This window comes from Polistes canadensis, unplaced genomic scaffold, assembly GCF_001313835.1.
Source record: "Polistes canadensis isolate GaletaPanama2010 unplaced genomic scaffold, ASM131383v1 scaffold_452, whole genome shotgun sequence".
Taxonomy (NCBI): domain Eukaryota; kingdom Metazoa; phylum Arthropoda; class Insecta; order Hymenoptera; family Vespidae; genus Polistes; species Polistes canadensis.
Genome location: NW_014569999.1, coordinates 1 through 25,906, shown reverse-complemented (window position 1 = coordinate 25,906; position 25,906 = coordinate 1). Strand labels below are relative to the sequence as shown.

At 27.7% G+C, this 25,906-nt stretch overlaps 2 protein-coding genes across 2 annotated transcripts; both read left to right on the top strand.

Annotated features, from left to right (window-relative positions):
* The first annotated feature begins 91 nt into the window (after positions 1–91).
* On the top strand, positions 92–20,206 carry LOC106792507 (BCL2/adenovirus E1B 19 kDa protein-interacting protein 3). The gene is made up of 6 exons (XM_014758954.1): positions 92–392; positions 8,966–9,131; positions 9,891–9,975; positions 18,496–18,569; positions 18,857–19,012; positions 19,105–20,206. Exons 1-6 carry the CDS (start codon positions 350–352, stop codon positions 19,154–19,156), a joined length of 576 nt encoding a protein of 191 aa, XP_014614440.1. The 5' UTR covers positions 92–349; the 3' UTR covers positions 19,157–20,206.
* A 2,298-nt stretch (positions 20,207–22,504) lies between these two features.
* LOC106792506 (crossover junction endonuclease EME1-like) lies at positions 22,505–25,173 on the top strand. The gene is made up of 4 exons (XM_014758953.1): positions 22,505–22,803; positions 23,004–24,388; positions 24,601–24,654; positions 24,760–25,173. The coding sequence occupies exons 2-4, from the start codon at positions 23,102–23,104 to the stop codon at positions 24,877–24,879; spliced, it is 1,461 nt and encodes a 486-aa protein (XP_014614439.1). The 5' UTR covers positions 22,505–22,803; positions 23,004–23,101; the 3' UTR covers positions 24,880–25,173.
* The last annotated feature ends 733 nt before the right edge of the window (positions 25,174–25,906 follow it).

Genomic DNA, 25,906 nt, shown 5'->3' with positions numbered 1-25,906 from the left:
GAAAGAAAGGAAAAGAATGATAAATGTTGATTTGAATAAGGTAGTACTTTTAAACACACTTGACTAGCGCGGTAGTACCCGGTGAGGCGCGCGGCCACACGATTGGTTAGCGCGGGCGAGTTGTATGTGTTGACGTTTCATCAAAACAAAGGCAGAGCAGCTACGTGAGAGTCCCGGGCTAGCATTTTATCGCGATAATTCGTCGCAAGTGCTTCGCGTCTCTACGTTGTGTTGATACGTATACGCGCACGAAACAAATCGTCGTCTGCATGCGTCTCTTCGGATCGTCGTACTATTCGTGATTGTTGTTCAGCAAAAAGTCTAGTTTTTTTTTCCTTGTGTATTAAATATGTTTTCCTCGGCGAAATACAGTTCGGATGAGCTTTTAGGGGGTAAGTACCGATCGAATCAACGCCCATTATCTCACATTTCAAAATATATTATTATCATCAAATGTAATTTACCGTTTTGCGGATATTTAAATATTTGAATTAGTCATCGTTCGGAGTAAGTTTTTGCGAAATTGGCATCGATTAAAACGAACTCTTATCACCGATCCAACGTATCTCTTTCGTATAGGATGTATTTAAGTAAACAGATAGACATCACATTATTTTTCTTATAAAATAAAATATACAACTGTTCTTTCGTTTGTTTCGAAAAATGATCGTCTACTTTTGATGTCGAATCAAATGGAGCTTATCCAGATACCATGTAAACGCAGGACGCCAGCAGCTGTCATTGCCGACAAAACGTAGCCATTGCGCCGCGTTCTTTTACTTTCACAGCGTAAACAAACACCGTTTCTTTTGCGTCGTCGACGAATATGTCGCGCATATATATATATATATATATATATTAATGTCTAGGCATGTTTATAAACGTTCAGTCGATTCCATATTTTCTTGAAAAAATTATTAAATAAAATAGACTAAAGTAAAACTCTATCATATTCAAATCAAATGAAAGAAAAAAGATGTTTGGAGCAATTAAATCTCGTCAGTAACATACAAACAACTTCAATTTGTGTCTTTTAAATGCCAAACAAATTTTAAATGTTAACGATTTTATGTAATTATTCAAAATAGTACATTAGTATTTAAATGTGATTAAACGTACTATATAGCAAGAAGAAAAAAAAGGCAGAGAGAAAGGAGGAGTCATGTGGGATGAAAATTTAGTAAACAAATGAAATCTTGACAGGCATCCATATCTCGTTAATTTATATCCATTACACCTACTTAAATTGAGGATAGACATTTTGTACATAATTACTTATAAACATATATACTATCTATATATATTTTCAAGAATATCAAAAAGTATACTCGTTCATAATTTCCTCGAAATCAAGCGATAAAATGGCTTGTGATTTTCTTCTCGTCATCGTTGTCATCGTTCGAGCATGTTCACGTAATAACGACTCACAATCAGTTTTATTACGGAGCCTTTCTATCATTCTATATCATCTAACATATCTTGAAAAAGTATTTTCTGACATGTATCGATCTAATCGTATTTTGTGTAACTTACTTAAATGTTCGCATACATACTATTCGATGTTTACCTCCTTGTGTTTACAAATGTTTTTTCCGATTAACGAATTTTTAACATTTTATTTTGTGACCCGTTTTTTTTCTAGTTTTTGTATATTTTAAAACTAAATGATGACTATTTATATATAATTATATAAAGAATGATTCAAAAAGATAGTATAATGAACTGAAAAATTAGAAATTCTTTTTAACAGATGTTTGTTTTTCATTTCTTTCGGTAAAGCGACTTTGAGACATCCTCTATATATTTTATGTTAAGTTCTCTCTAATATTAAACAAAAAAAATAGAGATAAACGAGTGGTTAGATTAACCAGAGTGTATTCTGAAGATGTAGACGACGATTAAACTCGACGGAATTATCAGTTATCAAAGAGTAGCATCTGTTAACTCTAAACAAAACACATATAGGAAACTTTTTGTAATATGCAAAAGAAGCATCAGACTGTTGGCATATAGACCACACTGATAAAATATAAAATAAAAAAAAAATAACAAAGTCGTGCGATGATTATACGAAAATAATATCATCACACGACCAATAGAATCAAATCTTTTTATCTTTACTGGTTTATAGTACACATAATTGTAGATATAGATATTTATAACTGTTTTTGTCCACTTAAAACAAATGATACATATAATATAAAATATAACTTACGTACGCCCATACAACGCAATAAAAATTTGATAAAATGTTTGATATACTTTTTATAGTTTGTACAAGGTGGGCCAAAAGTTTTTACAGATGATTTTATTGATCAGTTATTTTGTTTTAAAATTTGTCAAGCTAATTTCTTTTTTTTTTTTTTTTAATTATAAAATTATACAAATTCAGGAACTTTTAACCAATCTTGATATCTTGGAAAAATGTTTAAATATTTCATATAGAAATGCATTTGTTTGATTAAATTCTTATATACTCTTTGTTCGATTAGGAAGACAACGGAGTGTACTATATTCAGATCTGACTCATATATCATCATCATTACCATTATTTTTATCATTATTGTTATTATTATTGTTATTATTATTATTGTTATCAAATATAAAGAAAGATTGACTTTTTCTAATTGCTCATACTATCGTAGAAGTGATCACAAAGCCGACAATTAGGTCAGTGTCCTGTCGGCATAACTCGTATCGATCTTCTTCGTCTATTTAAAACGAAGCGTTATATACATATGCATATACATACATATAACGTGGCGAGAACGTGTCTCTTGCATCCAAGATCATGGCCAACGTTTTTGTTGGCCAGTCTTCTTTGCTTTGGAAGATGGTGCCTTACGTTTAGTGTGTTTGCTTACTCATTTGAAAGAAAACAGAAAACGTGACAAGAGTCAGGCGATCAATGGCTGTATCATTCCCAATCATTTTCTGACATGAGTTACCACTCTGGTGTTAATTTTTATTTTAAAAATTTAAATGAAACAAACAAACGTTTTACTCACATCAGAGATTTTTTTTCTTAGACATTCTGTTGATGCTCGCGAATTGTTATTATTGTAATATATTGTATTGTATATTATGTGCGACGTATTTATAAAATTTATAAATATACGACATGCAATAACAATACGTTGGAATATTAATAAAAATAATTACAGATGCGTATATCTGTGAAAATAACAATTAATAAGAAAAGATAATAATTATCTTGAATATTTTCTAATCAAGGATTAAAAAGTTCAAAGACTTTTTTTTCATTGTTTTTATCTCGTCGTACAATTTCTTTCTTAATTTTATCTACATACTTTCTACTTAGAATTTTATTATCGTTGGCTATCGATCTCATCTTTCCTTAGAAGTTGCAGGACGCTTCCTAGAATATGTTTTGTTTCTTTGTGTCTGTGTATTGTGTCTCAGGAAAGAGAATGACGTCAGAAATGTAGTAATAGAAAAGAAGCTTGACCCAAGTTAAACCTTTCTACCAATGAAATATGTTTCTTTGGTGAATCATTCTCGCCAATACTTTTTTCACCTTTTTATATATATATATATTTTTTTACACAGTTAATATTTTTCTTTCTTTTTTTTTTATAATTTTAAACAAAACATAATTACAGGTGTGATGTAATAAAGCAATATTTTCTATCTTCATATCACTATTTAAATACAAATCTTATTCAGTTTAAAACTTTTGAAAATTGTATGCAGTATTCAGTCAAGGATATTTCGCCACAAAAACGCCGGTCGCGAAAGTGTTAATATAATTTAAATATACTTTATGTCAGGGAATTCCAAAATTTTATGAGCGGGGATCCATTCGCGAAAACTGTAATTTTACACGTTCCACTTACTCATAATGGTATATATTAAAAGGAAAAAAAAGTAAAACAACAAATATTACTTCGTCAATTTTTGTGTTTTTATTGAATACAGTTAATTAATGTGCATATAAATTTATTTTAATCCATTATCATCCGACGATTCTCTATAATTAAAACTCCCCTGTAACGAACATATGCGAACTATTTTTATATTTTAATGAAAAATGTGACCCAGGATGAAAATTTCTGCTTTGTGTGGTAAAGTAAAAATAAAAGAATATGAAAATAACTTCGTTGTGAATTAAATCGATTGTTTCGTTTAATGGATAAAAAAAAAACATCAGTTAGACAGAGAAAGACAATGTGTAATAATTAAATCGTATTCGAAGCGACAGATCAACGAAAAGAGGCCATTCAGATGATTTCTATTTTTAAATACTGAGAACCCTTTCTTCTCGGCTCGTTTAAATCTCTCCCGCGCACTGTGATTTAAAATCACGTGACTTGCTTATTAAACTTGTTTTTTTTTGTCTACAACACGGTCTATCTCGGTATCCTCGTCACGTTTCATATAAGTTTTATTACAATGGAATTCAAAGAATTTGTTCTCCTCGGTTAACATTTTAAAACGGGAAAAAGAAAGATAAAACTTTTTATCATCCTTCCCTTCCTGGTCAGATAAAAAAACTCGTTAGATTAAATTGTGTCCAATTGACTTTTGAATGATACGTTCGGTTATGAACATAAAACAAAGGCAACTTCTACTTTACTTTAAAGTGCAATATACTCGAAAGTTTCCGTTTCGTTTTGAAACTATTACTGCAAAACGCTAAGAACGAAATCGTATGAATACTTTGCAATATCAGCTTGCTTTTTTCTTGAAATTTTTTTTACTGTTTTTTTTTTTCTTTCGAGTACTCCACAAGTGATATCCTCGTCGCAAAATATATTTACATGATTACCAACCACGAATTTGCGATAAATGTTTGACCTAAAATACTTGATTGTATGAGGTCAACTGTTCGATATTTTCCAGATTAAAATATCTAATGAAAAAGAATAAATCTTGTTTGAAACACTAAAATAACTGTTTGATTCTTTGGTCTAATGAAGAAAGTTAGATGGATGAATTACATGACTGCGTAAAAATTCTTCTCATTACTTTTTCTCGCTATCGTTTTTCTTATATAATAATTTGGTGAAAGTTTTCGCATTAAGGAAATTTAAGATTCCTCTTACGATGATTTCTTATTGGCGAGAAATTTTCTATTGGAAAAATAACTTTCTATCTTGATATAAAATTAAAATAATTTGATATAAATTTTATACAAAAGGATATATAAGAGAGAGGAAATACAAAAATTGTGAAAAGAAAATATAAATGATGACAACTGATTATAATTTATTTATTGTTTACCGTGCATTACAACACTATTATTTTAAGCATGTGTTATAACTGACAGATAATCGTGTCGCGAGTTAAACTTATTGTTAATTAAATAAAAGTTGTCAAAGACTATAGGGCATTGAAATATCGGAAGGATGTATGTAAATGCATGACAAGGTGCATTATGACAACACTCGCGTATTCAACACGTGTGGCCTTGATAAGAAGCACGTGTGCAAGTTGCTACTTCTTTGATTCCACGTCCGGCCGTTAGCTTACTAAAAATGTTTCCTTTTTTTAAATTGTTGTGGTTAATATCATTTAAAATGTGACGTTCAATCAACGCTGATTTTAACTTGTTCTACTGTACTAGGAAAACAATAATTTTATGCTAATTAGATTATTTATTTTCTTCTATAAACAAGTATTTATCTCTATAAGAGTAAATACTTATAAGATTTATTAATTATGGATGAATCCTTGTTATGATAATATAGTATTTCTTTCTCCACATTAATTTTCAGGCGATACTCGTGTTAAATTTTATCACAACAACTGCCGAAAGCCTAATTTCATAGAAATAAGAAGTCACTAATGGAATTATAATTATGAAAATTGTGTAATTTTAATTCGCTAATAATTTTTACTTACAATTAGTTCTGTTCAAATATTGTTACTAAAAAATTTGCAGTAATCTTCGTTTTATGAATTTATAATCGGTTGCATCAGTTTCATTAATTGACGTAACTCATTCATATCGATTATTACTAAATCTTCGGTAATCACGTAATCGCAGTTCTCATTTTCATTCAAATGTAATGTTCTTTCGGATTTCTCGGATATTGTTCCTTTCTTGGTGCTGTTAATTGTCGAGACGTTAGAAGAATTAAACAAGCTTTCGATGTTGTCGATGTAATTGTCTTTACACGAAGACATTTTTGATAATTAAAACACCATTTAACTTGCAGGAATTACCCAATAAATTTTCATTACATATAATGGGACTTGACGTGTGAATATAAACAAAATGTCAAAAAATGTTAAAAGAAAAGAAAATCGTATTTATTTTTCATTTATTTGAAAATTGGATAAAATAACTAAAAAAAAAAAAAATGAATACGCATATAGGAAAGATAGTAATAAAATTGTACAAGAGAAACTAGATGTACTGTATCTTCATATTATACTTTATTTTTAAGCAAACTTGATTCATGTGGGAAATAAAAGTTATTTTCCCAACCACGTATTCTTTATATACGGAGTTTCTCACGAGCCACTATTTATTTTGAAAAATAATGAGGAATTAAAAAAACGGGTTTTATGACATAACAAATTGCAATAATTGGAGATTCTCTCTGGAAATGCTTTTCAAATTAAGTCGATTCTTTTTCCAGACTTTTATTTAAGATAAAAGTTTCTCTAATAAAATAAAAGGACTTCAACTACGCAGTTGATCAACTATAGAAAAAATTATTTATGCTCTCATTCTCCTTTATCGAACGAATGCGCTGGGTCTTCCAGATATTATATATGTATATACGTATATAGGATGCTAGAAGAACATAGTGTTGATAAAGGTTCTTTCAGTATTTGCATGCACATAACGATCATGATAGAAATAATGTTAGATAATAGATATATTTTATCTCTCATTCGTTTCGTTTTGCTGATAAAGATGGGTCATTGAAGAAAGAAATCCATTTCGTTGTATCCAATGCTTCTTACTTAACTTTTATTTCTGAGAAAGGAAACAATTAATCGATCTATAGTTGCCTCTTTTCGTGATGTGTTTTCTTTTTATAATTCAATGAACGTACGATACTTAAAATTATTTTCTAATATAAATGAAATATTTTTAAATTGTTAACAAAATTAAATATATATATATATATATATATATTATTATCAATTATTATATATATTATATATATTATTATCAATGTTTATATTAATAATTCTGAACAAAAATCTAGAAATACATATATAAATCCATATTTAGATCTATTTAAATATTAATAGAAGTATATTTTATAATATATACATATATTATTAAATTAAAAATAAATGTTCGTCGGCTTGTAAAAGTAAATAATTTATTTCATTGAGTTAACTATTTAATTATATCAAAAGCAACATACAAGCGTAGTAACGCTTTTAATTACGCGTTACACGCTTATACATACTATAAACATATTTACGTAAATTCGATACTGATTAGGAAATACGACGACGCGAGCTGATTAGTATTGATTGCGTGGTCTTTTTTTCTCACGATGGTCGAAGACATTTTTTAATCAGACATTATGAAAGTGTAGAAATAGTAAAATATATTGCAGTTTTATGTCGTCGTAAGTAGCAATACAGTGCATGCTGCAAGCTATATGCATGCAACACTTATTGTTAGTAAATCGAACTTCTCAATATACAAACTCGTTTGTTTTCACGTAATAACAATGTCTGCATTTTCATATAATCGTGAATGAGATCGTAGAATAAGCGTGGTAGGCTTCTATAGAGATGTTTCATGGACGTTTAAAACTGTAATCAGTACAGAACGAGGAATGAACAACGAAAACGACTTCATGAGAGTATTCTAAGCAGAAACGAAGGTCTCGTATTACATTGTGTACGTGATATTTACAGTAGATTATGACAGCAACAGATTGCATGATCATGGATGTATATCATTCTCGTTCGAATAAATAGAAAAATATATATATTATATGTTGTATATGTATAATATGTAACATATGTGCCAGTAATTATGACAGTGTATTAAATTGAAAAGATTTGTTTTGATATATTTTATGTAGCAATTATTATTTATATTATAAAATGAATATTAATAATTTTTGTTACTTTTATTCAACTGTTATAATTACCGATGTATATGTGAGTGGATTTAAAAGTCTTTAGTCTGACATAAAAATTATTTTTTTTTCGATCAAACTTTTTTTATTTTTCGACATAATCTCAAAACTTTTCAACCTACCCTCATATGTTTTCAATCGATTTTATGATTGGTCAATAAATATCGTCAAAATTAGCAGTATTTTATATCGAAATAAACGATACTGAATTCAATTATTTTTAAATTGAACATTTTTAATTTAACATATTAGCTAACTAAATAATTTTTGCATATCTACATTAGTTTTAGTTTTGTAATCCAATTTTCATGTATGTTATAATATTTGTATTAATACAAAGGTGGTTCTCAAATTGAAAATTGTTCATAAACATCAAATCCATTTATTGTTCGTATGATTACCGATCGAATAACTTCCTTAATAAATCAAAGTATCAGCTCGGTATAGACCTGCATATGATGCAATAACGATTGTTTTGATTACTTAAGTTATTTAAAACTAACAATAAGAGGCCTTGGCCATGATTTTGTCTTGCATTCATTTTTTTTATCGTTTGATAACGTTTCAACTTATAATTCCCTCACATTATTATTCTTCATTACTATTACTTTTCGATTGTCGTGAAATTCGTGATAATCCACGGTAAACATAGTTCACGTTCATTTCATTTCCAAGTTTATTGTAGTCTAGGTAAAAGCAACAAATGCTAATATTAACTCCGGATGCATAAGGATCTGCTAAATCTCAACGATATAAATTTCAACTAATTCATGGTTCGTCTAAATCGAAATTAAATTCTTACAAAAATCGTTAAAGATATATGTTTAAAAAGTGACTTTTTTTTCTCGCAATTGTATAAAAATTTGTATTGAAATTTACAGAATCATGGGTGGAGGTGAACTCAATATCGTCGGAAAGGCGAACACCACTGCCATTCAGCAGTTCGGAAGAATATTTACGACTTCTGAGAGAAGCACAGAGAGACTCAACCCAGTCGTCAGCAAGGCACTCTTTAGCATCTTCACGTCGGGGTACTCCTGGAGCCAGGTGAATATTGTTCACTTTTTTTTATTGTTTCCGTTCCACAAATTGTCCTAAATACACAGAGAATAGAAGCTTGTTATCCCAAAAAGAATTCCTCTTGTATTCTTTTATTTTTATTATTTTTATTATATTTATTATATATAATACATGTATATATACATATAATATTTTATTATAAATGAGGGATTGTTGTTGACAAAATCCGTAAAGGTAAAAAATATTAATAACGATATTGTCGAGGTAAAAATGTTTCTTCAACGGTGTAATCACAACGTTCTACATAACGCATGGTGTCTTCTACGAGGAGAGAAAAGTCAGCATCTTCTATATTTCTTCGTCGCTTTTCATTCTTCTCACGACGAGAAGGGATCTTAAGATATAAGAAAAAAGAAAAAAAAACCATCTTGTGATGACTCACGAACAAAGAAGAAAGAATCTTTTTTTGGAGCAAGTGTTTCTTTGTACGCTATTTGGACTCTCGTTCTAAAAGAAAATTATTTAGCGAGAAAGAAACGATTTAATGACCGTCTTTTACCCTTTTAAAAGAAAATAAAAAAAAAAAGGAAAAAGAAACGGGGATAGAAGAAAAAATGATGATTATTATCATTCTTTGAAATTTATTTCTAGCTCGACGTTGGTTTATTGAAAACCCAAACGCGAGTTTTCTAAATGTAAAAGTAAATCTGGAAATTTCGACATATTGAAATAATTGAAAAATGTTTAACGATAGATCATGAGATATCTATTCTTCTCTTATTTTAGCCCAAAGAGTCCACCTAACAGCCCAAATACGGAACTCTGTACTGATGATGAGCTCAAAGGCGTCTACATAAATTACAGCAACAAGGTCAGTCTAGAAAATCGATCGTAATAAGCCGTCTGTTGCGAGGTGTGTCTCATAAATTTCTGAGTAAAGCAAAGCATCTACGCGTACACGTACACACAAATTTATATACATCTATCGTGTATACGTATGTTTAACTTTTGTGGTCGATTATAGAGGTTTCCATAAAGAAACCACAAACATGATCTACCTACTTGACCCGTGTGAAAGAAACAATACTTCCAGTCGTAGCAAAAGAATCTTCGCGCGAAAAATCGAAATCAAATTTTGAATAAAAACAAATCTTCAAAGTAATTCCATTTATTCTTCCAAATAGTTGACGTTACTTCGTATATAATTGACGAATAAATAGAGAGATTATACAAACATATTGTGCAACTGGTTTTATCGAACGAGCTTCACCTTCTTTACAAGATCCTCGGATCAGTGACTCTATCATGCAGTCTGTGAACATTATTTCTTCCACCGATAGGTGCGGTAACTTAACCAAACACACCTTAGGTATTGCTTTCAAGAAAAATTCATATATTTCTATTATATTATTTATATTCCAAATATTTTTCTTTTTTATCTTACATTCAAATAATCTCACATTAGGAAAATTATAAGAAACCACTTAATAGAATTTATTAACGTTTTAAGTAAAAAATAGTGTATGCATTTGATTGATCTTAATGATAATTATTATTCAAAATCTACGATAAGAAAAACAATGGTAAAGTAATTAGTACATACTTAGTTCTCTTCGTAGTTCAAATCACTTAGCAAATACCAGCAAACTTAAACGGAAACACTTTATATGAACAACTTCCTCGAGTATGTACTTTCGTACGATTTAAATTGAAGTGTTTCATTCTATAACAAGTGACAATAATACACAAAAGTTCGTAAACCTGCTTACTAGAGTATATCGAAATGAAGTCAAACTAGTTTATTTTACAATCACCAACTGTTTCTCTTGTGATATAATTACCAAAGTCCTCTACCGCGGTTTCAATTTTCCCGTATATTCACCAAGTAAGAATTTCTTGATAAGGTTTACTAAGATGGGGCATCATTCACCGTAATTGGTTTACGTCTACCATCTTGCATCCTTCGTCACCTATATGTACAACCTACTGACAAGAAGTAGGACAAGAAGCTCGTATGATCATTGTAATCGAATTAACTTCGTCGTCATTTTCTAATTCATTTCAACGATTCATTCTGATCTTCGCTTTTAGTAGGAGGCTATTTTGGTTCGCCATGGTCATGTGTCATGGTATACTTTCTCAATACGTTATTGAATATTATAAAAAATTTTCTAACACTCATTTTTATATTTCTCAACATAATTAATAATTTCATTATATCTTATGTGTATATGTCTAGATATTCGAAAATGACGTGTTAATATCAAACACGTTCCAAAATAGATGTATTCCATATTCCGTAAAAATCAATAATTTCGTGAATTGTGACATCAGTTATATGAAATACATTTTAACACCATCTTCGTTTAGATATAATTTATTATTCTAGTATATGCTGAAGTAAAATTTTGCTAACTTGAATATTTTACATGCCACAGGAAGAAATAAGAACAGGCAATCTGGTATGCCCTATATATTGGCAAGGAATACTGTATTGTATTCGATTCGATTCGTATAACTTTCTCGAATATTCTTCGTATTAATTTATGTAAAAAAAAAAGGAACAATGTTCTCGCAAATAAATAATAATCAGCTATTTATAAAACGTATGTAGTATCTCTTGGTAAAGACTTAACATACACCTGTAGCTCAAATCTACAATGTATGTATGTGAAACGTTTATCTCTTCGTCATGCCATGTATATTAGTTATTCCCGCAGTGTCGATAATAAGAAGGCTTTTATGTAGGGAGACCGGTGAGTTTATCTTATGCGGGGAAAGAAAAATATAACAAAGCAAAAATAATAACAAAAGAACATTTATATCTTTTTCAGAGTGAGTAACGATGATAACAAGGTGAAACTTCTTCGTTTCGTAGAATTTTTCTTTCTTTCTTTTTTTTCTTTATATGAGTCATTGACACTAAAAGGTTATATATTATAATTTTTCGCATGAAGATTAATCTCAGATATTTCTTAGTTTTTATTTATTTTTTTCTTTCAAGAAAGAGAAAGTCAATTCAAACTTATACAATTTCCAGAACTATTTTCTTTTCGAGAAAATTTCTTTTATTTATTTATTATTTTTTTTTTTTCCCAACAAAAATTATGATTGTATCTGCATCCAAATTTATAGGTAGTTTGGAAGTGTCACGTAGGATTAAATTTTACCGTAAATGGAACATCGATGGTGTATTTCCTTTTTGATCTTCCCCTACAAGTTGAAACTAGGTTTGGGGCGCGTAAGGCAGAGAGGCCAGATGTGAAAGTTACTATAATATCTAACTTTACTATAGTTCGTAACGACGTTGCCAAGCGAGATTAAAGCATTTGCTCAAACAACCTGCCTTTTTAATAATTCTTTTACTGCTACCCGTTGCTATGTGCTTGCCCATTCGTCCAACGAATAATCGTTATAGATATGTTCCAGTAATAAACCTTAAATTAATTATTAAGATCTTGGTATACTAATTATTTCTTTTGAAATAAGGGAATCTCACTCCAAGTTTTTTACAGAGTTTCTGGTAATTAAGATATTCAAATTAATTCAATTGACTTAAACGATAAGCGAATTTTATACTCGTCATTCTTTTTTAAGTTATGAGTCTCTCTGATTCTTTTGTAGTGTTGTGTATTACTTAAATCATTTTTTCAATGTCATAGATTTAATAACTATAATCTTTGTATACTAGTCATACCTTCTTGAATTACGAGTCTTTCCAAGTATTCTAGAATGTTCCATTAATTTAAATGTTGTTTCTAATTAATTTCAGGATTCATTTTAAGGATAAAGAAATTTTGAATACTTTCTTAATACTTGGAATGAATGAAAAACGTTACTAAAGTTTAATTTTACTTTAATGGAAAATTTTTTCTATACAACCTGTATTATCTAACGTTTTTTTATCCTTTCTATTATATTGAAATGTGAATAACTCGTTACACGCATCGTTAATCCTTCGGAATTATATTTCTTATATTATGTATATACGCGTTCGTGTCTTACGCAGCTAACATCGCATTACCTGCAATTGGATGCTCACGTCTACTTTTTAAAAAAAGAAAAAAGAAAGAGAGACACGCGTTTAAAGAATTCAATATAAAATGTATTATCATCAAGGACATCGTCATTCACGATTTTTATCTCTACTATTTCAATTTTTACTCTTGATACTCCATTATATGATTAATAAAAATTTGTGCAAATAAATGATTGCAAAATGGATAATAAATTTTATAAAATGAATAATATTCTATAAAAAAAAAATTAGAAAATGCAAGCAACACATTTAAACTTTTAGTTTTAAACTTTAAAAAAGACTACAAATATTTTTGAAATATTTATCCCTGAATGAAAATAAAATTATTTATCTTTCATAAGATCAAATAATTTTCTGTAGAAATGTAATTTAAAAAAAAGATTCTACGAGCTAGTAATCTCGGATTTCCTGTGAAAATAATACGCATACATTACAGCGTATATAAAAATAAGAAGAAAAAAGAAAATTAAAAGGCATATCGTGTGATCTTTAAAAGAAAAGCTCAGCAATCCTCGCTTCTACTCTTCCTCTCGTTGGATGCAACAAACCGGTTGAGCTGCTTGCACCACCGTTTAAATCGTACTAAAGCCGTGTTACGACTTTTGCGAATGTGTGCAACCGCACGCGAATTATACATTTTGAATGCGTGTTATCGAATACGCTAGAGAACGCTACCGTTTTATTTCTAATTGTAAAAGAAAGGTGAAATAATCAATTACCTACGTTATACCATATAAGAGAGAATGCAGATTTGAAATAAAGTATTCGTGTCACGAAGAAATTGTTTTATTTAGGTTTTATTCATTAAAATCAACAATAAGTCAATAAGATTATTTATTATTCATTTTAGATTTGAAATGAAAACAAAATATCATTCATTTAATTAGCAAATCTATTAGTTTTTTCTTTTCTTTTTCAAATGATTCATATAGATTGTCGTTATTGTTTTGCGTAAATGGAAATCGACTGAGATATAATTACACTTTAAAAGATCTCCCTTGCGTTTTGCGTGTTTACTCGCACGTATATAAGTCGTAAGAGATAAGCATAAGTACCGTCTATAAGCTAAAAGAAGTAATAGCAACGTAAAAAGTCGTAATATGAGATATTGCAGACGTTCGTACGCGTTTAATAAATTCGTTTGATAATTGTTTTAATTTAAATAATCTTTCATAAAAATAATTCCAACTAACAATAAGAATAGAAAAATAAATACAAACAAAAAATGTTGATAAGGAAGTTGTGTAATTTATATATTTTTAAATGTGTGTATGTGTATATGCAGAAGTGTTGTATCTTTCAGTGTGTGTAGTATTGAACTATGCGTCATCTGTTTATACGTGCTCGATCTCACGTTAGCTAGCTACCTTGTAATCTATAAATTTGTATCTTCATTTTTACTCAATACTATTAAAAACTTCTTTAGAATCAAACATTGAACCTACGAACATCATTGATAATGAAATACAAATGATTATTCTATTAAGAATAGTCCAACAATTGTATAGACGAAGAGAAGAATGAAAAAATACAAAAATCCAACATAAAGTTCCTTCTTTTTTTTTTCTTATTCGTAGAAATATCATATGCGCCAAATAATTACTTATGCATACAGAGCAGGTGTATCAGAAATATTTGATTTTGGCGCGTTCATGAAGAGGGAAAAATAAATGTTCCCACTAGTGGGGAATCGATACGTTCATTGTTTCATTGAAACATAATATAGGGAAATTCTAGGTATAAAGATTATATTTAGGACTGCGCCTAGAAAACTTTCGATAATGAAAATATAAATTAGCTATGATGTAGTAATCTCTCTCTCTCTTCTCTCTGTTTATGTTCGATGAGCGGTTGCTCGCATCTGCCAGCTTTGCGTGGCTATCTATGTAAAAAAAAAAAAAAAAAAAAAAAAAGAGAGAGAGAGAGAGAGAGCACGCGCGCGAATAATGTTGACGTAGAATCTCTCGACCAATCAGAGAGCGTTCTGTGGTCACGCCATGCGCAGTGCCAGTGGCTCCGTTCTTGAAGTAAGGGGGCATCGCAATGCTTTTAACATTGTCGCGCATCGTACCAAACAAATCGATCTTTCTCCTTACTCTATATGGTATTGCGTACATATGTTGTGTGTATATGTAATATGTATATGCATATACCATAGGCATAGGTATATAGGCCTATGCACATGCACATGCACATGCACATGCACATGCACATGCATACAACGGACCAATTTTAGTCATTATCCACAATCAATAGAACGATTTATCGTTATTTGAAGAAAGAAAAAATATAAACAAATATAAGATGCATTTGAATGGAAATGCACTTGACTACTTTGAAAATAATGTGTGTATTAATTAAGTGTGTTTTTTTCTTTCCATAGATCGTCAACGAACGAATGTTATACGTTACTGTCCTTTTCTTTTATATTAGATAAAATTATTACTATCCGAGGTCACGTGAACTAATAACCACTCTTTTTATGCTTTACGTGTTACTATAAATATTTATATATGTATGTATTTGCGTATGTACACTTATATATGCAATTACAATTTATAAATATCGATCTTATACATTTTTGTGCCGTTTATTTTCTTTTTCTTCTTTTTTTTACATTAGATTATTTTATCTAAAATAAAATTATTGTTTTATCTACAAGTTGTTAAAATTTATTTATTGCTTTTTATAAAGTAATTTATATACTTGTATGTATGTATTAAACTATGAAACATTCAAATTTTACGTAGAATTGTGTCAAAATAATAATAACGTACATAATTGTACGTCACTAGCCATGCATAACAAGAATCAGCTAATTTATATTCATACATATATTTCTTCTTTTTTTTTTTATTACATTCCTCATAAATATGTACTACTTTATTAATGTTTGAGAAAAAAAAATGAAAAAAGAAAGTATTAATTGTAAGTAACGAAGTAAAAAAAACATTTTATCGTTTTTTAATTCATCAATTTTATGGTTTATTTGACCTTATCTTAGATAGTAAATTTATTTAACACATTGAACGCCGACCGCGCGTTATTGCGGAATTCTTTTTTTTTACAATATATAAGTATATTTTAAACGTTGACATATTCTAATTGTCGTTATTATTTTTTTCTGCATTTGTCTAATTTTTAACAAAACATAGATAATGTTCTATGTAAAATCAGATCAATAATCACTCTGTAAAAATTAATATAAAGTTTAGTATATGTTTCTTCGTAAGACAACCAACATGAGCGTCGGTGTTCAATTTGTTAATCATAATTACGTTTACACATATATCTTATACAGTATGTAATTTAAAACAGGAAATCATTAAATGATTTTAAAACAACTTTGAAGTCCATATTCATCGATATACAGCTATTCTTCTATTCGCCTATTTACATAGGAAGAGAATTTATATTCAATAAAACGATTGTCAATATTCAGAGTTTGTATATTGTATTTAAATAATAAATAATAGAATCATTAGAGATAGTATAAGTTACATGAGTAATAAACAGGCCATTGAAGTTATTTGAAGAATTCAAATTTCTTTTATTTTTATTTTAAGAATAAAATGTTCCAAATTACCCTCGTGTTTCGCTTATAATTAATCTACAATCGGATTATAAGAATATAACATATTCATCGATTTCCCTCATAATAATGTATTTTCTATCATTAAAATCATATGCATCTTCAATAATTATTTTTATCGAAGAATTTATTTAAATATTTGTATAATAAATACCTGATGATATATATAAGCACAGAGAAGAGAGAGAGAGAGAGGAAGAGAATAAACATGTTGCGATAAAAAATAATCGAGATATCTTTCAAAAACTGTAATCTACATCTTCGATAATTTTGGGTTTTCAATCGATTATTAAAATATATTATACAGGGTGGGTCAAAAAATTTCAAGATAATATAAAAAAATCAATTTATCTTTTTCGAAACTTTTTAGACTAATTTTTTTTCAAATTGTTAATATAAAAACTTAAAATCTTGTAGACCATCCTGTGGTACGTATACTCGAAGATACAAATGAAAAGAGTAAAAAATAACGATCGAGTTATCGTTAGAAAATTATATCTTAAAAGAAAAATATTTACTCGAAAGAAATTTCTACGAATTGAATTAGTTTGTTATATTAGACATATTATAGAAATCAAGAAACCGATAATTGATAACGCTCACACACATTGTTGAATTTAACGTAAATAAAAGTGTAAAAATGATAGTAGAAGCAGACACATCATCAAGGTTATTGTACTCGATCCTGAGGTTGTTATGAAAAAGATTATTATTTTGTTATTTATTATTTTTTACTTATTTAATCGCTCCGATAACAAAAATATATCAATCACACTTATTTCCCATGCTATTGAATCACGACTATATCAGGGCATTGTTTTATTGCTGCGTCATTAAAATGATGAAGCAGGTGCCAACTTTTTCTTGATAGACCCATTTCTATTCGACAATAACTGCTGTGCGTTTATCCAAAATCGGCTATACGTTGACTATTTTGAGAATTCATTTATTCGTATTTATATTCAACTATGTATATCCATATGTGTGATGAAACTTGGCAGAGTTCTTGACATGCTTACATTTCGTTCTACTTTTTCGGATATTTAAGGGAAGTAGAGAAAGAGAGAGAGAGAGAGAAAGAGAAAGAGAGACCAGTGAATCATAAATTATTCCTACTAAATTTTTTCTTTTTTCGATAGAAATCAGAATAATTAATTTATCATATTTTGTATTATTATCATTATATTAATATTAAATAATTAACGTTAATTGTACGATAGTATACATATTTAAAAAATGACGTTTTTGATAGCTAATTAATGTACAATTTACGCGAGTATGTAAATAGTATTTAATTGCAATACAAAAAGTATATCAAACGATAGGTTAATTCTAAATATAGAAAAATCATTCCTATTACGAAGTATTTTTGTTCCGAACGTTTTTCAATTTTTTCCAAATGATTTGAAACCGAAACAACAAATTATGATTTATTTAAATCATATTTTTCGTTTCTTCTGTGCCAATAATCTTTTTCTATATTTGTCCATGCCTGTGTAAGTCTTAACATTCTGTTGATTGTCGTTTAAAGTAAACTTATCACCCTAACACAACAGAAATAGTATGTTTATGGGTTGCTATCAACATGTACCTAATAATACATCCTGATATTTTCTGAAAAGAGACGATTACGTTTCTCTACTTCCATTTGTAAGAACTTATCGTTAAAACGAATTCTTTTGGGAATTTTTATTTTATTTGTATTTATTTATTTTTTCTTAGAGCATATTAATGACGCTACGTTTTTTGTCTCTTTGTAGGAAGGTGAAATCTTAGATAAAAATATGGATTGGATTTATGAGTGGAGCTCACGCCCTGACCAGGCACCACCAAAGTAAGTTAAATATTATACTTATTGTCTGTCCCTTTAACAAAACTTAAGTAATTTGAAAAAACAATTACTTTTTTTCAAACTTTCTAAGCTTGTAGTATTGTTATTTTAAAATATATGAAAAACAGATAAGCCTAAAATATATTTTGAAAGAATAATTAATTTTTGAAATTACATAAGAACTTTTGGTCTTCACATTATATTTTAAGTACATAATATTTATAATACAAAGTAAAAGCAGTATTGTCTTAATGTTTATTGCTAACGCTTTTTTGTTCTTTATATTTCAGGGACTGGAAATTCAAGCATCCACTTGGAGTGACAAAGAAAAAATCTTATAGCATTCGCACTGCGAAAGTTGGTAAAAATGGATTATTTTCTAAAGAAGTTCTTTATACTTTAATCATCACAAATGTTTTATCCCTATTGCTTGGAACTGGTTTTGGGTAAATAGTATTCACATATCTTTATTATAGTCATACTTACTTTTCTTATATTCATATTAGGTATTAATAAATGTTTTTCATGTTTTGATTAGGGTTTGGCTCACCAGGCGAGGTTTAATGATGTCCCGCGTTGCTATTGAGTGAAGATAACAAAGTGATGTTAATTAGGATTGTCGCATTCTAGACTTGCAAGAAAGGGGAGAGGAATATAAACTGATAATTGGAAAGAATGAAAGACTGAGAAGCCGGTTGGGAGGGCGATGAGCCTAAAAAAAATTACAGTTTTAAAAAAAGCGCATAAATTTTTGAAGGTCAATGTTAGTATCTTCTCTAAATCCTCCTCCTCTTCGACTATAAAGTACTTCTTGAGTAATTTGTATCTCTTAACTAATGCGCATCATATGCTTAATAAAAACATTTAAAAGAAAAAAATAAATAAATTGACAAGAAAAAAACAAAAAATAGAGAAGAGAAGAGAGAAAGAAAATTATTATTAAATGATAAAAATACTTTAAAAAAAAAAGAAAAAAGTATATATATATATATAAGAAAAAAGAAAATAAAAAATTATTTACAGTAGTGGTCTAGACTTTTACGGGAAAGGAAAATGTGTCCATTTTATACCATTTCTAATGCGTTTCTATTTGCGATAGTCCATAGAAATAGCTTGAATAATATTTATCAGTAATTGATTATATTGCCTGTTAGATTGGAAAAAAGAGGCTGGAATGAAAAAGCAGCGCCAGCAACGAATGAGAGGGAACGAGAGTGAGACTTATTGTTAAATGGATTGTGTTTTAAGTATGGAAGTATGCAGATAAGGAAATAAAATGCGAAGATTCTCATTCTATTCCAAAACAATTACGATTTCATACCCTTTATTTTGGTATAATTTTGACGCATTATATTAATTATATGACTGCATGATAATTTATATTTTTAAAAAATGAAAGAAAGGAAAAGAAATTAAAAATTTATTAAATTAGAACGTAAAACTGAACTGATACTCACGACATTATATACGTAAAACGAACGTTTTCTCAAAAGAAAATTTGATTATTTAACAAAATTACTAAATTTATAATTTTTCTTTTTTCTTTTTAATGTTATTTTTTACACCAGCTGTTTGACATACAGGGTTTAGATAAAATCCGTATTGAAATGATAATGAATAGATCATAATTATATTGGCTTCAAGTTTTCGTAGTGAAAAACCGTCTGTACGGAAGATCACACGGCAGCCGGAAGAAAGGGACCAGATACAAAGTTTTTTACCAGCAAATATTTCAAAAATCTTTATTTTGAATTATATCCTATAGAGAGTAAAGTGTTGTCCTTTATATATATCGTTCGAATATAATTACAATTTAAAAAGCAGTATATTCATATATATATATATAATATTTATCTCCTAATAATTTTGGTTGTATCCATTCTACATTCAAATAGCTTCTATATATACTTATTTTAATTATATAATAATATTAGAAAAAGATATATATAAACGCATGCTTTAAGCTGCAATGATAATTGTAATTTTTTATTTTTTAAATTTTTTGTTATGATAAACATTATAGTAAACACAACGTGAATTAATACACAAACTAATGTATGCAGTTAAAAACCCTTATCCGGCCACCGTATATTTAATTTCTTTGCACTCTGATTAAATTTATTTAAAAAATATAATTTTACAATTGATAAAAAATATTAAAGAAAAAATTAAATCTTTTTAAATTATAATGTATCACATTAACTAATATATTTGTATCAACATTGATAAAATAGAAAAGCGCAAGAAAAGTAATACATAGACAATATAGTAGATTATTTAAAAATTGTATAATTGTGTGAAGTGATTAAGAATTTTATAAATTTATGAAACATATAAGAAGCACATTTTTCGTGAGTATATACGGCATGATTTAAGAATTACAGAGAATATGCTAGGCAAATAAAAGTAAATATAATCGAATGCCTAGCTATCCATTATTTTGAAACAAATGATGGTCAATGCATACTTTTCCTTGTACGGGTAAGTTAAGTGAAAACAAATTGCACATATTATATGAGTGTTTGTAATTCTGAATGATTCAATAACGTGCGCTTGTGATATTTCCCTTATAATAATATTAAACTAAACTTTGTAACATTTGTAAAAAAAAAAGAAGACAAAAAGAAAACAAAAACGAAAGAGCTGAAGTTTTGTGAATATAGAAAAAATATAATACTGGATTATTATACGAATTACTAAACAATTCAATTTAAGTTAAACATGTAAAGAAATGACATGCCATTTTAATATTTGACTGTAATTATGAATTAATGATAATAGAAAAATTTACCAAATTATTTTATTAAACAATTACGAACGAGAATTAAATATGACAATAAACTAAGGAAACAACTGAAACATAAATTCTTAAATAATAATTATTAAAAATAATAATGATGAAGATATGTCGTAATTGTTAAATTGTATTTATATTGGATTCTGTTTCACTGAAAATACTTTCGTCTACTTTTTTCACATATAAGTTATCTTATTTAATTTATAATGATTTTCAATGATTATTAATGTACATTTTTATTGAATGATTACTTTGTATTTTTCTCTATGTAAGCAAGCATAATAACAGTAGTAATAATAATGATTATTATAATAATTTTGTTTTATATCAGCTTTCATTAAAAAAATATCTATACATTTACCATGTTTCGACTCTTATACTAACTGATCAAAGTTAACTCTTCATAGTCGCAATACTTTTTAGCATGAATAATCTATTAACTAATATTATTTTCCCTCGCAATACAGGGAGACGTAGGCTCAAACAAACGTTACTTTATGAAATTCATCAAATTAATTTTTATTTGTAGTATTCTACAATGTTTTTTGGTATGATCTTTTTCACAACACTCACTGACATTAATTACTTGTTTTTAAATATTAGTATATAAATGCGTATCAAAATAACTTGATTCTCACTTTTGATTTATTGCTTTATTAGAAAACATTTTAAGCATTTCTTACCTCGATCTTCACATTCCACAGTAATATATAAAGTTAACCATTTAATCATTTTTTATTCCTATTTGATAGCCCATAGCGTGATTTAGATAAATCACAAAATTTTCTCACTGTCTGATCTACTAATAGATATATAAATTCTTGATGTGTTACGAGAGCTTTATTTTCTTTTACTAAGAAATGAATTTCTATAAAATATATAACTTTTCAAACATTTATATCATCTGTTATAACTTCACACATATGTTGGAATTATTTTTAGCTGCACATACACACACACAAAACTAAAGTATGCTCAATTAATTTTTACCTGAAAATCCTAATGCTATGCCAACATTCAACCATAACAGTAAAAGTGCCTAACTAAGGTAATCCCGGGTTTAGACCACAAAGTGCTTTTTTTTTAATAATCTTTTTACATACAATATCTTCATAATTATTAAAAAAAAAACACATGAATATTTAAATAATTAAACGATTATTGATAATACTTTGAAATCAAATATTTCGTAAATTGATATTTTTCGATTCAATTTTCGCGCGCTATACAACGTCAGTCACATATGACTGTGACACAACTTTACGAAAATTCTTTCATGAAAAATTTATTTTTCATTACATTTATCTTTATATTTATCACTTTTCAGTAATTAAGAAATATAAATATAAAGAGATAATAAAGAAAAAAATATATAATAGAATGAACTCTTGTACATTTTTAATGCAGTATAATTAATGATAAACGTGAATCAAAAGTAAGGTTAGTAAAAGAAAACATCGTATACTATCATATTATGTACATATATACAAAAATAAATGATTTTATTTTTAAATACAATTATTATTGAATAAATATACTTATATGTATACATGAATTGTAATAAAAAATAATATTCGAGCATGCATTTATACTTACAATTATGTATTGGTGAAAAAATACATTAAAATTACTTTTTTTAGGTCATCACGAAAAAGGATAAAAAATTCAAATTGTAAATAGAAAATGTATATAATATGTTGATGCATGTAAAAGTAACATAATTTAAAAAGAAATAAAAATGGCAGAAATAATCGTATTAAGCGATTCAAACGAATCCGAATTGTCGATAAATCATCCGATTAATACTAAAAAAGGAAATTGTCAAAAAGATTCTGCATCTGACGATGATTTTGATTTTCCTGAAGTTCAGTTTGATTATTTCATGGATACAAATAATATTACTAATAAAAACAAATCATGTCAAAGAGAGTGCATTATAAGCAGTAATTCTAAATCGTTAAATGTTATTTCAAATGCTGAAACTAATAATAAAGTATTTACAAATACACCACCACTTTCTAAAAAGAGATCGTTTACTCATGATATGTCTGATTCTTTAGAATCCGACTGCTATGAAGAAAATATTTGCATGAATCAACAATTGATTAAGGAACCAATTAAGAAAAGTAAAAGTAAATTGAAAGAAGAACGCCTTAAGAAACAGGAGACCTTGGCAAAAGAAAAAAAGTTAAAAGCGTTAACAACTAAAAAATTAAAAAATATTAAACCAGGTGAATGTATGAAATTTATCAAAGTTATTTTGGACAAACATATAGAAGAATATAAATTTTATCCAGAAACTTTGGTAACATTAAATGATGCGAATATATCATATAGTTTCATTTCGCATTCAATTTCTAATAGTATAACTTGGGAAAGAAGTATAGAAGAAGATAGCATTAATGAAAATAATCAAATATGTACAAAAACTATGAAGCAAATTGAAAAGTATATAATAGTTATTTGGAATTGGAAGGAAGTAGTAGACAAATTAATAGATGATAGTTTCAATAGTAGTCTTTCTTACATAAGGACTTTATTGCCAGATTACAATATGACCTTAGTTATTTTTGGAATTAAAGCATACTTTCTATATCATAAGAATAAAATAAAATTAAAAAAGTGTTCAAGAAGCAAGTCAAATAATAAAACTAAAGACTTTATAGCATATAGAGAATCACCAGAAATTTCAAAACAACAACTAGAAGTATGCCTTGCTGAAAATCAAATAATGAATAAATGTAATAATAGGCTCATCGAAAATGCAGCAGATTTAGCATTAATGATTTATCAATATACAAAAGCTATTGCAGAAAAACCATATAAACTAGAAAAAAGACAACAATCTGATAAAGAATATAATTGGTACATAGCGGGAGATAATAGAGATACGGTACGCGTAGATAAAGATGGAAATGGATTGAAGAGATTATGGCAACAACAACTTTGCCAATTTAATTTAAGTAGCTTGGAAATTTCAGAAGCGATTTGTTCTGTATATAAAAGTCCAATACAATTAGTTGAGGTATGATTATTTTAGTACGTGTACTTGACAAATGTTAAAAATTATTTTTTTCCTATAAAACAAACCATAGTATGAACAAATTTTATTCTACATTCTCTATTTAGTTTTTCATGTGAAATCACCTCTACTTGCTTATACTGTCAGTTACAAAACACTCTGTGTAATAGATATATTTAATTATATTTGTAATATATTTCAATAATATATTTCAGGCTTATAAGAATTGTACATCCGCAGAAGGTAGCAAATTATTAAAAGATCTTCCTGTAAGTAATAACAAATTTTAATTAGAATAAAAAAAAATGTAGAATATTTTTAAATCATAGTATATTATATTATAATCTTTATTATATGTGTGTGTGTGAATTTAGATTAGAAGAGCAGCAGGACCTCTTACAACAGCCAGACGAGTTGGTCCTGAATTAAGTAAAAAAGTTCATATCATGTTTACTTGTGAAAATGGTGATGTTTTGCTTGGTAATGATGTCTAAAGATATATTTTTCAATTGCATTGTCATTTACTATACAAAAATGATAGTCGAATATCGACGAATGTTTATTATATTACAAGATTTTAAATTCATGTATCATCCAGTGCTTTATGTAAATTTTTAATGTATGACTATATCAATATTTTTATGAGTTCATATTGTATATATATTTTTATTAATAACTTTTACAACACTTAATCTGTTTTACACAAAATAATTTATTGAATATTGTTATATTTAAATAAAACAAGTCATATAAAACACATACACCTACATATTATTAAATATGCTACATATATGAAAACGATGAAAATATTATAATGAACAGATCTTTAATTTAAATTATTTTATATCGAATATTAAAAAACCAAAACAAGAATGTAATGATATACAAGAACGTATAGCAGTTTGTATGTTATATCTGATACAATTTTTGGTATAAATGTGTACAATATGTTAAGTTGTATATAAATACAATAATACATTATATAAACATCACAAGAAACAACTTTGCATAACTATAATTATAATAAGACTAGATAAAATGATGGTTCATAGTAACTTTGAAATAATTTGTAATTGCATTGTAAAAATTTGGTGAATCAAGGTGAACTAAACATAAATGTTGGATGAAATGAAAAAGCACATAAAAGGCGGTAAAAAATTATTTTTATAAATTAATAACTAATTGTGCATTTTAGTATGGAATTTCTAAGAAAATATTTTCGTGCTTTAAATATTAGCAGCGGAAATAATATATTTATTTTTTAGTGAACTCTCTCTGATTGTTTGCGAACAATTTTACTTTGTAAAAAAGAATACGGTAACAATTGATAATCAAACAGATAATAATCTAATGTAAATAGAAATAATTCAATTAAATTATTTATAATGAGAATCTTGCAGTTGTTTTAGCATTCTGTTGTAAAAGCTTTAACATAAATTTCAAATTTTTTTTTTTTTTTTTTTTTTTTAAAAATTTAAATAATTTCAGTATAACTAAATATTTGTTCAATATAATTACACA

Excerpts from the sequence above, each read along its gene's own strand:
- LOC106792507 (XM_014758954.1), top strand. The coding sequence starts at position 350 with ATGTTTTCCTCGGCGAAATACAGTTCGGATGAGCTTTTAGGGG. Across the intron at positions 9,976-18,495 it reads ACATAAATTACAGCAACAAG|GAAGGTGAAATCTTAGATAA; the intron begins GTCAGTCTAGAA and ends GTCTCTTTGTAG. Across the intron at positions 19,013-19,104 it reads TTGCTTGGAACTGGTTTTGG|GGTTTGGCTCACCAGGCGAG; the intron begins GTAAATAGTATT and ends TGTTTTGATTAG.
- LOC106792506 (XM_014758953.1), top strand. The coding sequence starts at position 23,102 with ATGGCAGAAATAATCGTATTAAGCGATTCAAACGAATCCGAATTGTCG. Across the intron at positions 24,389-24,600 it reads GTCCAATACAATTAGTTGAG|GCTTATAAGAATTGTACATC; the intron begins GTATGATTATTT and ends AATATATTTCAG. Across the intron at positions 24,655-24,759 it reads AATTATTAAAAGATCTTCCT|ATTAGAAGAGCAGCAGGACC; the intron begins GTAAGTAATAAC and ends GTGTGAATTTAG.